General features: G+C 42.6%; 1 protein-coding gene across 1 annotated transcript in view; it reads left to right on the top strand.

Annotated features, from left to right (window-relative positions):
* The window catches only part of SPOCK1 (SPARC (osteonectin), cwcv and kazal like domains proteoglycan 1), a 333,797-nt gene that overhangs the window by 250,154 nt on the left and 65,942 nt on the right, over window positions 1-17,701 (top strand). Inside the window, exon 6 of the mRNA XM_064458363.1 lies at window positions 16,875-16,989. Within this exon, the coding sequence (XP_064314433.1) occupies window positions 16,875-16,989 (115 nt within the window). The remainder of the gene's footprint in view (window positions 1-16,874; window positions 16,990-17,701) is intronic.

The following is a 17,701-nucleotide window of genomic DNA, read 5'->3' on the forward strand; positions in this document are numbered from 1 at the left end:
CTAAGTAAATAGTTTGATTCTTGAGCTATTTATATTGTAAGAAAATATTTAATCTTAGCCTAATGGGCTGAGTCCCCTTCAAAAGTATAAATGCATTCTTCAAACATTTTTCATAGACTCTGGAAGCGTGTAAATATGGCTTCAAACTGCAGTTTGATTTAGGCTTCTACAGGGATAAACTGTAGCAGGAACATTCTTATATTCTATTTTGCTCAATCCTCTAACATTACACAGAAGCTAGAATAGGTGGCATTTTCCAGTTCAAAGGGTCTGCTTAATATTTATGAGGTCATTGTACATCTCATTGTAGGAGAACACTTGTAAACTTCTGGATTCCTGGAGTTCTTTGGGAGATAACATCTAAGTTCACTAATAAATTCATCAAGAATGAATGCAACTTATCTTAGAGAATAATAAGATATATACCACAAACCTCATCTGCACAGTGGCCAGCTGGAGAATGGGAATACATTAAAGCCAAAATTAGTAAATTTGTCCAGATCTCATGACACCTGCTGCAGTTCTACTCTTATGGTCTTTTTACTGTAAACCTGTTGGATTTTAAATTGGCCTGTTGATGAAGAAAAACTGAGGAGTTTTGACCAGTTGGTGTGCCTCATAATGTGCAACTGTTACCAGAAATAAGTGGCAAAATTCTTTTACTTTTCTGAACTGTAGCATTCAGCTATAAGGGTTGTGGGTTTTATTTGAGGTTTGGGTTTTTTTTTCCCCAGAATTTGTTCCTCATAGGCTTTTCCGACTTGAAATTATTTGTTTCCAACCATTCGTTTTGCTAAGAGACCACAGTTTTATTTTGATTATTGGAACTAGTGCCACTCAGTGCCAAGCTAAGTCAATAAAAGAAGACGACATCTCCAGGTACAAGCATGAGACTTACTAAGAGCCACTTTTGTAATCTGAACCGATGAGTTTCTGTAGAGTGCTGTGTTGGTTGATTTATGTTTTTAAGCAAGCAGTGGCTTCTGACAGGTGGTTTGTGGGCACCTGGCACGGGGTCCATGAATTATTTTGCTTGGTCAAGAAAGGTATGTAAGAAAAGCAAAGCTATATTCAGAAGTCTTAAAGTCATGCTACAGTGGACTGAACTTTTAGGAACCAGTAAATAATCAAAAGTTTGAAAGCCTCTTGTATTGGAGTATGTGTTCAGTACTCTCATCTGGTTAATTGGGTCTTGTCAGCTCTCTGGATTTAATTATCATCTCTCCCTTCCTATAACCCATGATATTGTGTGCTGGTGCAGAGCATTTGGTATTTCCCACTGTACAATTGGCCACACTTGAGCAGTAGTATGTACTTTTATAACTACATAGGACTGACTCTTTTGTAGATGAAAGGAGCCATGTAAATGGTAATTTCATTGCATAATTGTCTTACCAAATATTTTTCAAAAAATATTTAGGAGGATAGATACAGTACATCAGTACAAGTCAATTAAACTACTTAGGGATCTTCTTTGAGGATTAACAGATGCTCTGTTACCTCCCTGGTGTTTATAGAACATAGAACATTTCTCTCACAAAACCTACCCAAATATAAATGTTCGTGCCTTACCTTGTGTTGCACCAAGATTGCAACAACATCTCCCTAGAAATGCCCACGAGGTTATAAACTTTCTCAAGAAATTTAGTGCCTTGTCTTGTGGTAGTTGGGAGAGTAAAATCAGTGTATATTAATTGTAAAGGGTTTTTATTTAGGAGGCATGCATACTATAGAATATCGACTAGAGTAGTAAAAACACTTCAACTTTGGAGGATGTTCTTGAAGCCTTTAGGTTTCTTCAGGTTCCATGACCTTTTCTTCTGCTCCCTTAAGGATAGATGCTCGAGCTATTCAGGTAGTCTTGCTGTTGAATACACTGAAGTAGCAAAGCTGAAATCAAACACAGAATTCTAGTTTACAACACAGATTTCTTGTTACATACTTCATTAAACCGGAGGGTTTGGGTTTTTTTTTTTTAATAAGCATTTGTCATCTCAATGTCAGATTTCTCAAAGAACATGGTGAATTAACAAGACATGTATAATGCAATCTTGACAGAAAGGTTAATGAGAATTCAGAAGGCAGAAAGGAGGTAAATAATATGTACTGCTCCAGGTGAAAACTACAAGGAACCAGAATAAGTTGTAATTCAGCTTGTCGTAAGTGGACATATTTATTTGTTCTACAGTGAATGTAATTAAAATTGTTTTAAGCAATTCCCCCCTTCAGTGATCTTCACTACTGTCTGTCAGTTCATACTGCAGTAGGACCTAGAAGGCGGGTGCCCACTGGCCTGAATTATTTTGCCAAAAATGTGTTTGAGACAGGGGTCTTCTGCCCTGCGTACTTGGAAGGGAAAAGGATTCGTGCATCTGCATCATTCACGCGCTGTAAGATCAAGGTCACGTGGCTGAGAAAGGCAGAGGGAAAAGTGGAGATGAAGGCAAATGTCATGCTCACATCCTGGTGAGAGCGAGTGCTGCGCTTTATGGCTTTCTCCCATCGTCACCCTTGTTGAGCCAGTCCAATTACTCAGAGGACTGAGAAGGGGTCACAGGACAGTGAGGCATGTGGCTTCCTTGCACTTAACCATGACACCTGCAGGTATCTACATATTTAGAAGCTCACAGGCCTCCCTCTAAAGCTGGCACGATTTCCATTGAAGGGGATGATTGAAGCATAAAGCAACGAAGTTTGTGTAGCTTTCTGTCCTTGAGCTGCCTGTGGCTGGTTGATGATTTGCTGTATGCAATGAATGCTTTTGCACTGAGCAAGAAAACACCTTTGAAGAGAAGTCAGCAATAAGTAAGGATTGCAAATACAGTGTTTGTTCTTTCTGGGAAAGCTACCAATCTCGATGATGGTAATCACAGGGCTCCTTTTCTAACTTGATTAGAATCACAGTTGTGACTGCCAAATCAAACAAATTGGCATGTGATGGTTGGAACTTAAAACCCCATCAATTATGTACACTCTTCAGTCTACAGTTACCTTTGCACTAAGGACAACCTGATTACTTTTGTCATTAGTTTGGCTTGCCTGTTGTAAGTTGTGTGTGTGTAAAGCCAATATTATTTTCAAAATCCTTCTTTCTGCAGCCAAAGCCAAAATAGGAGAAAATTCTGTTATTTACACTGTGAATCATTTGCCAAAGTTCAAGCACTGAAATTGTGTTCTTTACAGGAAGAGGAAACAAGAAAACTTTATTGCGCCAACTCATGGCTAAATACACAAACTTAAATAAAAGTCATTTGCTCTAATTTAGTTACCTCGTCCAAGCTCCATGCCTGCATTGAGTTAAAATGTAAAATTCCTTGTTCCAGTATCCGGACAATGCAATAGAAGGGTTGTAAGACAAGGGGACTGGCTGATTTTTGGGTAACTGGCTTGTAAGAAACTTGTATTCCAGGATCTCTTCCCTTTACACATGGGCAGAAGATGCACCAATGCTTGAGGTGCTTAATAAATTGTGATCCTCAATGCTCTGACCTTCCTGAGAGGTGCCTCTTGGCACAGAAAAATGACTATTCTTTTTTGGTTTCAGAATTCACATTTTGAGCTTTTATGAGCAAACAGCTTATTTGAGCCATTTAAAACATCAAAGGAGGTGTTTCTTGGCTTGGGTACATCTTTAATTTAAAACAGATTTATTAAAGGCCGAAACAGGATAATACTGCAAAAGGATTAGCTGTGGTTACTTGATTTCTGAGAAAACAGACTAATTCTGCTTTCTTTGTGTGGGTGTCTTTCACAGTGAGTCCATTCACTGAGCATCGAACTAGGCCTGGGGTTTGGGTGGTTTTTTTCTCCTTTTTTTAATTTTTCATTGTTTCTGTTGTCTTCTTTAGAAATCAGAAGCATTGCTGAAAGCTTTAACTTCAAAGCTTAAACCAGCTTACTCTTCATTGGTTGCTATGCTCCAAAATACATTCCCGAAGCTTCCTTGCTAGTAACTGCCAAATGTTTTCTTTCAGCGCTTTTTAGCACTGGGACTTTCAGTCTGGCTTTTGTTTTGATTTATTCTTCACAGAAATTCTGATAAGTCAATTAAAAAATAGGTTGGCATTCTTACCAGAGCAACGGTACTGCAGAGTGCTGTTTATTTTGTATTAGTACTTAAACTTCAGATCCGCACTATCTATAAACAACAGGCAAGAACTGTCTCTGAGATCTGAAAGTTTACTTGATACTGTACGTTTCATACATCAGTAACAAGGAACGAAGACTGCTGGGCCACATCATGATCAGTGAAACTTGGGCAAACCTGTTGTGAACTAGTTAATCTATTTGATGGGAAAGGAATGGCATAACTCCTCTTCTGGAGAAGAGGATTGACATCCGGAATTTATCATCAGTGATGTTATCTGGGAACAGAAGAACCCAGACTGACCTTCACCTTTCATGTGGAAAGGTGGAAAGTTTAGTTGGAAGAGAACGATGCAACTTTGGAAGCCAAGCAGGCATCCTGTAAAAGCTCACATGTCCACTTTTGCAGAGGCGCTTCAGGACTTGGTCAGGTTTGGCATATGACTGGTAGCACAGGTAAACTACTGAGCTTGGTAATAAGGAAGCATACACTTCAGCTGCTCGCTGCACCACCAAGGTGTCAAGCAAGCCAGGGTGGTCTTCCCGTGTACGTATACCCTTTTCTCCCTCTGCCCCCACCATTTTTTTACTCATTCTAGAAACAAAAATACAGTGAGTTTTAAGAAATCATTGCTAGCTAAGGATGTACAAGCTCAGAAGCCCAGAGTACAGCACCTAACCTGACCCTTGTTCTCTTCTCTCAGTCTCTCCTGGAAGCTCCCCAGACCCTCATCCATGTGGGCTCTGTTTCCAGATACTTCCTCCTCCTCCCAAATGATTTTATAACACTGGCCCTGGGAAGCACAAAACTTTATGAGCATGATATGCTAGTTTGTGTTACTCTGTTACTTGTGGCAAGGTTACTAGAGAAGGAATAAGCGGCAGAGAACAAATTCAACAGACTAATTCACCAGTGTTTCGAGAGGTGAAGCAGGGGTAGTAGCAATCTTTCTTCAACTTTCATTTGTAAAAATGCGCACATCAGAGGGAGGGTTAAACTGTACTTCTGAACTGTTCTCAGCCTGTATAGCCATGTTGGTCAGAATCTTGTCCCTAGTAACATACTGTCAGATGAATCAGGCACCTTGAAGTAACTGCAACTACAGTACCAAATACAGGATCCTCACCTCATGCCAATACCCAGTTCCTTGCCTTAGGCTCCTTACGAGCTACAGTTCTCCTGCAGAAGGCATAGACTTTGCAGTTACTAATTGATGAGGGGCCTTGGCTGAGAGATTTTTGAGATGGTAAGATATTACCATCATATCAGTTGCATAAAGCCTGAATGGACCATGCCTACCCTTTATAGTGGTCATCAGATGCTGGTTTTTTGCCCAGGTACGGACAGATGGATATGAGAGTGACTGAGTAGATGGAGCATTGCCTCATCTGAAATCTGGATTGATAGAGTTGCATGGCGTAGCGAAATTACTCTGTTTAAAATGTCATTGCCTGGGTGGAAACCCTGTGCTTGGGGATCTGAATGTCTTGCGTTGCCTTCCCTCTGCCATATGTAGGCAGTTGTTTAGCTGGTAACTGGAGTATCTGTATGTGCATAGAGCCACAGATCGTTACCTCTTGATTATGTTCACATTATGTGATGTGTCGTCTCCATGAGAGAAATTAAATTGCCTTTAGTAATTTGAAGCAAGTAAAAATGACAAATCATCGTTCTCATGTGATCAGTAAATGGCTACAGAATGAGAATGCATCTCAATTACATGGCAAGTACATTTCAAGCAGCATCGATCGTTCCAAATCTCCAATTGTTTTCCTGTGATTTTCTTTACTTTTAGACTAAGATGGCTTTGGTCTATTAAAAAAAAAAAAAAATTATGTAGCTTCTTTCCACTTTGAATAACGCTATTAGCTGTGAACTCTCAGCTTATAATTATGAAGAGTTAGAAAAGAGAATGATTTCATAGAGACAAAAGCAATATAATATATATAGGAATGAAAGAAAACAAATGCAGTACGAAAGTGATTTTTGAAGTCCACGTTTTGGGATGTGGCAGACTAGTGTACTGGAAAGCAAAAACTCCCATGTGGAGCTGGGAATTGGTCATCATTAGTGAGCTATCATGCAAATCCTGCAGGAAGAAAAAGGAGTAGACATTTAGCAACAGGAATTTTTTTTTTTCTGTGAATATAGAATATGGGTATAAGATACATTTTTAATTTTTTGAAAACAAGCCGGCATTGCTGCCTACACTTGCATTTGGATTCTGATCCTGCGAATATTCCTGACTAGACAATTAGCATCTCCAAAGACAGTTCATAGCAGTAATTACCAGCCATAGCACATGATGATGCCACACAAGTAAGCGTCCTGCAGAGATCTCCAGATACGTGCCAGCGTGCGGCAGCGAGTCCCCGTGCGCGGGTGCAGAGCTGCCCCTCTGGCTGGGCTGCCCGCGAGCCGGAGCTGCCCCCTGGGGATGGGTGACTTTGCATCGTCTCCTCGGTGCCTCAGCTCCTGCACTGGTGCACAAGGACCCAGCTCTCGCAGCCCAGAGGGTGGGCATGATCCTGGTACTCGAAAATGATCTGCAGAGTCGCCAAAATCAAACCACAGGCTGAAGCCCAGGTTTCAGTTTAAGAACGTGACTCTGCTGGGGAGAAGACAAGCGTGTGCTACCTTGTAGTAGCCATTGCGTGATAACTAACGGGCAGAATCAGAGGAGCGTGGGGTAGTTTGCAGATTTAACACAGGCTGGTACTTTGTGTTAAATCTCAGGGGGAAGGAGGGGTGGGTGTCTTTATTTGGACTCTGCTATTCATAGTGACAGAAGTGGTTTGTCTTCAGTTGCCTTTTAACTTGTCTTGGTCTCTTCCACCAGTGAAAGAAAAGTTGAAATCAGGATTGCACAAATGTTTCCACTTATGAATTGTGTAAAGCTTGTGTCTCCTGTGCAAAATTCCAGCCCTGCTTGTGCCCTGCTGCTCCAACAAGCACCTGAATTTCTTGCAAGATAATAAACCAACTGAGATTTGCTCCCCACACACCCAACCTTGGCCTAGGTGTTTCCAGAACTGGCATCTAAATTACTTGTAAAAACACATTTAATTTCTATATGACCTGGTAGATTTTGGTGGTTTGTTTGGGTTTTTTTCCCAAAATGGTAACCATTTGTTTTCATTGTTACGTTGCATTAATAAATGGTCCCTCGAATGTCCTCCACCTCCTGTAGCCAGTGGTGTGACCTTACATGCCGTATCATCTAGCTGATGCAATTAACTCAATTTTCTTAAAATTCCTGCTTCACAATGACCTGATTTCCAGCTGTTTCTCAGGGCAATTTGTTTTGTATTAAAACAGAATTCTGTCCTTCAGTCATCTGTCCAGAAGTCCCCAAATTAGCCACTTTTGCTCTGTCCGTAAGGGCAGTTTGCAGTAGTACAAGCACACGATAATTCCCTTGGTTTGCACACCTGCCATTCAAACACTGCAATAGTTCAGTGTGCCTACAAGCAGTCACCCTACTAACTTTTCAGCTATCAGTCAGCTTGGGAAATGGTGCTTTTTATTTTCCTTTTTTTTTTTTTTAATTTTTTTTTATAGTCTGTAGTTCGTTCTTCTTTGGCTAGTTTTAACCAGCAGGGTAACATTTAATTGCAAAGCTTTTGCCTACTTTGAGTCCAGTTACAGATACGAAAAATCAACCGAGTAGTCCTTTAGAAACCAATTAATGGCAGAACACTTAGGAATCGAGCTGAGTTTGCCTCCGTACCCTGATGCAGCGTGGTTGGGTACTTTGCTCCGGAGTCGCTGCGTTAGCTGTGCCATTACCCTGGGTTTCCACGCTCTGGGGAGCGGTTCCAGCTGCCGTCCCGAGCGCGCCCCGTTGGCGTGCCTGCCCCCATGGCTCTGCCCTGCTCCTTTCCTCCCCCTTCTCCTGGCTGTGCTGTGTAGGACTTGTACCCCACAGCCGCAGACTCTTTCAGGGATCTCTCGTGCATGAATCTGAAAGCAAGGAGGAGGCATGAACTCCTGGGAGCGGAGCTGACCGGTTGCTGACTCTCCTCACGCAGGCAGGCAGGCTCTTCGTTTTCTAAAACAACTCTTTGACTTTAACTGATGACAACAAGGAGCTCCTTCTGCTCTTTTCCTACTGAGAAGTTGAAACCTGTTTTTAGAAAAGTGTTAACGGGTCTAATTATGTTGCGGGGCTGCAAAATATGCAATTAATGCCATCCTGAATTGCGTGATAGCCGCCTCCTGCAACTCAGCTCACTCTTTTCTGGAGCCCGGGCCAGAAACCAATTGTCGATTCCTGGAAGATGAACCTTCTGTCTTTCCAGTTGCTCTGGAGCTGGTAGTCAGTTGTTTAAACTTACACTGTAAGAGTCAAAAACATGTAACTTACTGATTGCATACGGCTGGGCCCTAACAAAAAAAAAAAAAAAGCAGCTGAAATTTAAAAAAAAAAAAAAAGAAGTGTTGCATTTTAAAATCTCAAAATCGACAGGCTTAATTTTAGGGACCTGAGCCATGTGCTTGGACCTCCTGTGGCTGGCAATATTAATGGTGTGACCTCCTGACTTAAAGAGTGATATTTAAAGATTGCCTGGGTCTCGTGCTTTCCCTCCACTCCATGGTTAATTTTACCCTGAGGGCAAAGTCCTGCAGCTCTCCCTCATTAGAGGTGCAGGATTGCAGAGGGCAGAGCTGTGGAGAGCAGAGAAATTTGTGGTCCTCAGAGCTTGGCTGCATGAGACCTTTTGGCATTACTGCATTCAGCTGCATAAACCTGTTCAGCCTGTTTAATATCAGTGCCTTGGAACCTGGGTCTCTTTGTTCTTGACCCCACACCTGGAAGCCGTTCTCCTTTTCTAGCAGATGATGAACCACTAGCCTGTCAGCTAAGTGTGCAATGAGAGGCTTCCCCACATATCTGTTGTTTACTTGAGACATAATAAAGTCCTTCATGTCATTTCTTGCAGAAATGGGAATTTCTGAGCCAATCAGCTATAACATCTGCTTCAAGGCTACAACTAGCATGCATTTTAAAAATGGCTTAATATGTATTTACACAACAGATTGTTTGTGTTAATTAGAGTTTATTCCACCACTGGTATGCGTGTGTAACTCTTCTTAATATCGGCAGCAGCTATGTATTCTCATAAGGAGAACAGAGCTCCTAATTAGAAATCCAAGTTCTTAAGATGTCTTTGTACAGCTTTTATTGCAAACTAGAGTGCTGTGTGTTCGCCTGGTAGCTTTTCTAATAGAAAACAAATTGGGTTTGGTTGTTTTTCCAGCTTTTCCTTTATTTTTATTGCAATGACGTGAGCCAGTCCCGCTCAGGAGCAGAGCATGTGCAGTGCAGGAAGCCCTGCTGCAGGGAACTTACACTTCAACCAGAATTGTATAATCATAGAATCATAGAGGTTGGAGAAGACCTCTAGGATCATCAAGTCCAACTGTCAACCCAACACCCCCAGGCCTCCTAAACCATGCCCTGAAGTGCCACATCTACACGTGTTTTGAACCCCCCCAGGGATGGTGACTCCCCCACCTCTCTGGGCAGCCTCTGCCAGTGCCTGACCACTCTTCCAGTAAGGAATTTTTTCCTAATATCCAATCTAAGCCTCCCCTGATGCAACCTGGGGCTATTTCCTCTCGTCCTGTCACTAGTAACTTGGGAGAAGAGACCAACGCCCCCCTCACTCCAGCCCCTCTCAGGCAGCTGCAGAGAGCGAGAAGGGCTCCCCTCAGCCTCCTCCAGGCTAAACCCCCCCAGCTCCCTCAGCCTCTCCTCATAAGAAGGAGCAGTAAGGGTGTGCCCAGAGGAATGAGATGACTGTACTACCTTGCAGAAATGCTAGTCTGGCCATCGAACAGCTACTTTTGTCAATATAGAGCCTACCCAAGTGGTCGGTCCTGGGGGCAGAGCTTGGGCTGTATTGTCAGTGCCCACTCTGAGGCACAGAGTTCTGTTGCCCGGTCCCAGTGCAGCCCCTCTCCTCCGGAGCCCCGGGCAGTGGGGCCTGGGCAGGGCTCTGGTTTGCAGAGCAGCAAAGAGGCAGCAGAACTGTGTGGCAGGGGGGAGAAGTGCTAAGGGACCACACAACCCTGTCACATAGCCCAGAATTTGAGACCCTCTTCAGGACGTCACGTTAGTGTCTGAATTTTTACAAACATGAATTCACGTGGTCGTCTTTGCTGTCCCCATCTGCCCAGCCAGGCAGTTGTGGTCAGATTTCAGGTTTTACAGAGCCTGAAAAGTTCGCAGAATTCCATTAAAACTTTTTAATGTACATGTTCAGTAGGATGCAATGGGAGTGCACTGTATGACATTTCTTTTGGGATTTAAAGAAAAGATAGTGAATCTTTTTTTTTTATTGTGCCAAGTTTTAAAAAAAAAAGTCTCTTGGACTGAGCATGTTCCAAATATAGCAATTTCTTTTCCATCTGATGAAAACTGGAAACTGGAGGCTTATAAAGAAAATACTGATAAGAGTCCTAGCTACGGAAGCACTGGCAAGCACTGCTCTAAAGCATGTAGACAAACAACCCCTCTCAAATGGGTGTCTGAATTCCAATGGATTCTAATTATCTGCTAAGACAGATAGGTAAGAAAAACTACTGATAGAAAGAAAATCTGGACTAAAAAATATACGTGCCGCAATTTCAGAAAGTTTCAGCTTCTGCCGGTGGCGAGTACTTAGTAAAAGATAAGGTAGAAAATAATGAGCTTCTGTTATTTGTATCTGAAGTTTAGAAGAGACATATTGTGAGTGAACAAAAGATGCACCATAAAAACACTGCGCCAAAATAACTCCCAGTGGAAATGTGAAAAGCTGCAGGGTGCTAAAGAAGATGCAGTGTCTTCCAGGCGAGAGCACTGTTCAACAACAGAGTTTTAGAGCTACTGCTAATAATAAGATGTAATATTTCAGGTTTTTAACATACATTTTAATTAGTATACTATAACATTTTACCTCCTATTCTAATCTTCAGTCTTTCGTGAAAGAGGCTTCATGGTAGTTTATCTTCATCATGTAGAGTGTCTGCTAATTCCTACATATTCACACCAACAAAAATATGCTTCTCCCCTTTTTAATTCACATTTCAATTAATGACAGAAGGAATAAAAGTTTGGAAGCCAACATTCTCTCCTTTGTCAGCTTAACTACAAGAAAATTTAAATGATAGATTTTGTATTACAAATTTCATGCATTAAGACCAAACTGGGGTCTCAGAGAACCTCCCCTCTGCTGAACCCTGGCTGAAGCATGCTCTCTCCTCATCTCCTTCCCCGGTGTTTGTTATAGAGACTGTGAGATCACCTGGGAAGCTGAGCCTGCATGACATGCTCCGGTTGTCTGTCCTCTCTGTGGCCCTACGGACAGGAGCAACGTTAGGCACATAGTATGTCCCAGGCCTTCAGGGGCACCTGCAGCAGATTCTCCGTTACATCTGCATTCCCGATGACAGCTGCTGTCAGGGCTGGGGCCCAACAGTGCTCGCCCTATATATTGTAATTAGAATCACAATGAGGAAGCGCACAGCAATGTCATTAGTGAGTGAGCTGCCGGTCTCCGTCCCAGCGTGTGTAGTTAATGCATTAAATGCTGTCAGCATGCACTAACTCCCTCTCTGCTGTTGGGAGCATTTATTGTAGCAGTGTTCCTGTCTGCTCTCCTCTGCTGGCAGGGGAGCATTAGCCGAGCTCAGCAGGGACCGCCTGGGTACCTGCTGGTGGAAGGAACAGCTTCCCAAGCTGCTGTCTCACCTGTAGCCGACTGGCTGCCAGAGGGAGTTTCAGCTCAGCAGAAGGGCACAGAGGTGCACATCACTTGATACCAGCCCGGAGGCAGCTCATCTGGCAGCTCCGTACCAATGCTCCTGACGGCCAGCAGCTGCCTGCGTGCCGGAGCGCTGCTGTTCCCTGTTTCACCCCACTGCTGCCTTACTTTGCTGCATTTTAAGCAAATCTGTGAGTTCCTTGTGTCAGGATGCAAAGCTTTTCAAGGCATTGATGTGGTCTGGAGGTTGCACTGAGCTGCCCACGTAGACATTCATTAGTCAGATATACACCCTAGTACAAAAGATCACAGTAACTTATTTGACAATATTACTTATGTGCAGGTTAGATCAAAACTTGGCTGCCAAAAGTTGAAAGCCAGTATAAAGAGAGATATACGCTGTTTTATTACATCATTAAAAAATATCTAGATTCTATTCTAGCAGGGACTACAGGCTGGAGACTGACAGACAAGAATAAAATAGCTGGGAATAAATTTTATGTAGCTATTTTCTTTTTCCCTCAAATGTGAATGCTTATGCAAAACACATTGCTGTAGATTCACTGACAATAAAGAGGGAATCGTTATACAAGTAGTGGGTTCTCAGGGGAGCACTTTATCCAAAACACACTCTGCAATAATTTCCCACATCTTAGTTGAATAAATTAATTTATGAATTTTCCATGAATATGTTCAAACATTTCTCCCCTCATATATTTTATTGCTCTCCATATACATTTAGCAACAAATAACAGAGCTCCTTTTCCATTTGCAGTAAAATAGTTTAGAGATGTTTATGTGGGCCTTGGGGTTCATAGTAAACAAATGCAGTTCAAACACCAGGGAGGTAGCAGAGAATCATGAAGCTCAGCAGGACCCAGGGAGCTCTGCTAGGAGGAAAGCTTGGCAGAGGGTCAAGGTATAGACAGTCATACCACCAGTGAGATCCCAGAATCCCAGGTTGGAAGGGACCTCAGGGATCATCTAGTCCAACCTTTCTAGGAAGAGCACAGCCTAGACAAGATGGCCCAGCACTCTGTCCAGCCGACTCTTGAAGGTGTCCAATGTGGCCGAGTCAACCCCTTCCCTGGAGAGATTATTCCAATGGTGACTGTCAGAATCTCCCCAAGAGCAACTTGTGTCCATTCCCCCTTGTCCTCTCCATGGGACTCCGTGTAAAAGGGGAGTCTCCATCTTCTTTGTAGCTACCCCTTAAGTACTGGTACATGGTGATGAGATCCCCTCTAAGCCTCCTTCTCTCAAGGCTGAACAAACCCAGCTCTTCCAGCCTATCCTCATATTGCAGCTTCCCAGTCCTTTGATCATCTTGGTGGCCCTTCTCTGGGCCCCTTCCAGCCTGTCCACATCTTTTTTGTACAGCGGGGACCAGAACTGCACACAGGACTCCAGGTGTGGCCTGACAAGCGCTGAGTAGAGTGGGATAATGACTTCTTTATCTCAGCTGGTGATGCCCTTTTTGATACAACCCAGCATCCTGTTGGCCTTCTTGGCCACCACAGCCCACTGTTCACTCATTGTTGAGCTTCCTGCCCACCGGGACCCCCAGGTCCCTTTCCACAGAGCTGCTCTCCAGCCAGGTGGATCCCAGGCTGTGCTGCACTCCCGCATTGTGTTTTCCCAGGTGCAAGACCTTACACTTGTCCTTGTAGAACTTCATAAGGTTCTTGCTGGCCCACTCCTCCAGCCTATCCAGATCTCCCTGCAGAGCAGCTCTCCCTTCTGGAGTGTCTACTCCCCCACTCAACTTGGTGTCATCTGCAAAATTCATCAGGCTACACTTGATCCCATTATCCAGATCACGTACAAAGATGTTGAATAACAGGTCCCCTGAAATTGGAGAGACCAGCCCCAAACTGTGGGGCTGCTCCCAGTGAGCCCTGAGTAGAATCACTGCAAGGAGCTTCGTGCCTCATGTCTGCAAAACTTGTGATGGCCCTTTGGTGTGAAGTCTGATAGGTTGTATCATTCCCCTCATTTAACACGTTTTGTCCTGTACTATGTAGCTTTTTATTTTCATGTGAGAAGGAAATGAGGATGGCAAAAGGAGAGAGGGCATTTGGGTTTTCTCCACAAAAATAGAAATCCAGTGTCCATGGTCTGGAGAAAGCCGGAAGACTCCTTCTAGACTGTAGGTCCAGTGGCAGAATAGTCCGAAAACTTCACTATTGCTCCACAAGGCATCTTCTGTGGGCACTCTGCCTCTGAATATCACTTAGTTTGGCTTAGGCAATGTCATTAAATCCCAAGTTGAGCTACTCGCATAGGTTAGTACCGTGAGTAAGCACACCATCCCATGGAAAGTATGATATCTCCATGTTTTTCTTTAGGGAAGGGAAAAACAGTTACATAAAATGATTAGGTGTTGAAAAGTTATCAGTATTATCCTACTTTAATATTTAAAATGATGGAGTTCTTTCACCTTCCTCCCCCAACACTGAGCTGCCACCCCAGTTCTATATGTATACAAACTCATATCCCAAACAAGAGTGGTGGGAATATAATGTGGTTAATCGTAGGTGTAACTTTACTCACAGGTGACAGCACCGTCACCGTCACCTTCCCTCTCCTTCTTGCCCCACGCACTCAGATGACACAGATAGCCCTTTTTAAGCAGCTTCTTTTCTTTGTTTCTTTTGAGCTTTTTGGTTGTCATTTTTATCAATCATTAGGAAAGCTGAGGAAAAACTTGCCTTGCTGTTTCCAAGTGTAAAGCTCGCTCTTTCTTAACTGCACATAATAACAGTCTTGAAATAGGCCTTACCATCTTAAAGGTGGTATTTGAAGTATAATTGCTAATGCTTAGATTCATAATTTACATTTATTATGCATAATAAAATATGTAACTAATTGATGTTCTGTAAGGGATTAAATGATCAACTCCAGCTGCAGGGAGGAGATTTATGCCTGTGTTCTCAATAACAATTTGACTATCGGAGCACGCCGCAGAAGGAGCCGTTGCCTTCAGGACTCTGCACACAGAGAATGTTCTTTGTCCTGTTCTCCTCTCCTCCTGATGTGCTCTCTCTTGCGTTTGTGTTCTGTCCAAACAGCATAGATTAAGCAAGTGTATTTATGGAGCAAACAGATGAAAAATAAGTACTTATATTCCCTTCAGCCTTGCAAGAAATTAGTGTAAAGCGCAAGCTAAGCTTGCACATGTTTGTGTGTGGCATTTTCTAAATCGGAAGGGCAGAACATCACACAGAGCTTGCAACCACCAGGGTGCATTGAAGTTCAGAATGGCCAGGAGATAATGTCAACAGAACAGGATGTAGGCACGGGATAATGGTCTCCTGCTGCTAGATTAAAGCCTGGGCAAAGATGAGCCCTTTTAACGAAAACAAACAGAGGCAAAGCCAAGATATTTGCAGTAATTTCAAAGCAGGAGGCATTTATCTTGTAACAACATCCTGTTCTGTTCTCTTGGCTTCCACTGTACCAAAATAAGAGAAGACGATGCTGTGATTTTTGTCAGTGACTGCCACTATATGAGCCCTGGTTGCCCACTGCATCCTCACTGGGTGACACCCTGGTCTTATGCTGTGCATCCTTCAGCCTTCAGAAAAACTGCACGTTTCAAAACACGTCGTGTCACACTGTGTAAGCACGCTGGCCTACTTTTAAATGAAAAAGAATTAATCTATAATAAAACTGAGACTTATCAAAGGGATTTTAGAGCCCAACATTTCCAATTTCCCCTGGCAGGAGGCAGTCTCTGCAGGGAGAAGCACCAGCCTCAGCGCTGCAGGCAAAACTCCCCCAGCATTAAAAGCCCTTGGATTCTGATCTGGTAAAATCAGTGCTTGAGGAAGGCAAAAAATGGGATTGAATTCAGTTCATTAGCTATCAAGCCAAAGAGAACGCCTCGCGCATTTTTGTTCCTGCTTCTGTGTGCTGATTTATTTTACTCCATTTTATCAGTACATCAGTGTAGTCTCCAGCACTGTGCCGCTGGGCACAGCGTGGGGAAAATATCCTTGGGGCAGTAGCTGCAGAGAGGACAACTACACAGGCACAAAGCTCTTAGAGGAAAGTCAGCACTAAAATATATGTAATGCAAACATCCAAGGCTATGAATAGTTATTTGTTATAAATCAGGGCTTTTTAACTCACACGCTTTTGCAATAGGGCTTCTCCTGAGTTGGCTGATTCATCCAATACTGCATATGTCCTGCTGTCCTAAATGGTTTGAATGTGGTGATCACCAAGAGATGCTGTAAATCACGTCTTCTGAGGTTTTAGGGAAGGGAAAGGAATAAGTAGCAATATGCAGATATAGGCAACTATACTGTACTGCTCCTAGGTTAATCTTCACTCTTCAGTTTTACAATTTTGTTGTATTTCTGGAATTGTTTGCATGATGAATGGCTATTTTTAGGGATGGTGCTGTTATTGGTAGGAGTCATTCAAAACTTCCTTCTGTTGAGAGAAGCTGACATGTTGAAGGACCAGTCTCACCAGCTGATGAGCTGATTTCTTTCAGTTCTCACTACTGTGAGGATTGGTGTCTCTTACAAACGTTATTCAGACCAAGCCCATTGCTTGCAGTGGAAGTTGAGAGCTCCCAGCTCCTCAGAACACCGAATTAATAAATCAGTAGTGGTAACAAGTGACAGACGGCATGTTTTCACACCCAAAACATGGCAATGCTGTATAGGAAGCACATGGGATTCTGGTGGTTTGTATTTTCTTCACACCTTTGCCACTGATCTCTTCGGTGACCTGGAAGAAGTTGTTTCAACTTTCTATCCTGTAGATTCCATATAATTAAGCAGGGGATAATAACAACACTTTATGAGGCACATTTAGAAGTGCTGTGCAAAACTCTGTATAGGAAGTAGCTATTATTGTTGTTATCTGTAATAATAAAAACAATGGTATTTTAAATAGAGACTGAAGTTTTGCAGTCTGTCCAATGCCATTGCTGCTCAATGCAATTTCTCATTTAATCCACAGCTGCTGCTTTTATATCGTATCCTAATTCAAAATGTATTCTTCTTTTTTTACGATTCTAGTGCAAGTTGGAGTTTCATGCATGTACTTCTGGCAAAACCATCACAGCTCGATGCGAAGGGCCCTGCCCCTGCCTTCCAGGGCCTGAAAGTTCAAAACACAAGCTGGAGAAGAGTGGTGAGTTCAGCTGTTAATGGAATTATAGGAGATTAATTGGTTCCTGCTGTGTTCTCAGAAAAATGTAAGAAAGACATTTCTTAACTAGTAGATTTTGTAGGTAACACTTTCTGAGAAAAAGCTATGGTACAACTAATCCTTTTCTAAACATGTAGTGCGTTCCAACACCTTAACTGCTGCAAAACTAACACCCACTTGGTAAGAGTCTCGTAGTAACACTGACTTCTGGCTAACAATTCTCATTTTTGAGTGAAAATATTTTGAATTAAAGTACTGAATCATCATAAAAGAAGAGAGAAAAGAAAAAGTACTACTTGACGGTTCATTACTTCCTAGGTAAAATAAAAAAATAATCAGTAGCCTCTGTGTTAACCAAAAAGTAATTTGAAGTCACACATATATATTACGTGGGATCTGATCTGGTTTTACCTTTATTGTTATTAACACTATCATTAGAGTAAAATAAATATATATATGTATCTGTATTTACATGTGAAACTGTTTCAACTACAAACTCATTGCAAGTAATGTTATATAAAACTGAAGGTTGAAGTCTCAGCTCAAATGGCCATTTTCCCTGCCAGCTCTCGGCTGAGTCTCTCCAGGTGTGTAAGCCCGGTGAGCTAATTCACTCCCCCAGGTCTTTTCCAAGGAGGTAAGCACAAGCTGGCTCCCAGTGACCTCATCCAAAGGGGATTAGTTTTTGCAAAAG

This window comes from Phalacrocorax carbo, chromosome 8 (genome assembly GCF_963921805.1).
Source record: "Phalacrocorax carbo chromosome 8, bPhaCar2.1, whole genome shotgun sequence".
Lineage (NCBI taxonomy): Eukaryota > Metazoa > Chordata > Aves > Suliformes > Phalacrocoracidae > Phalacrocorax > Phalacrocorax carbo.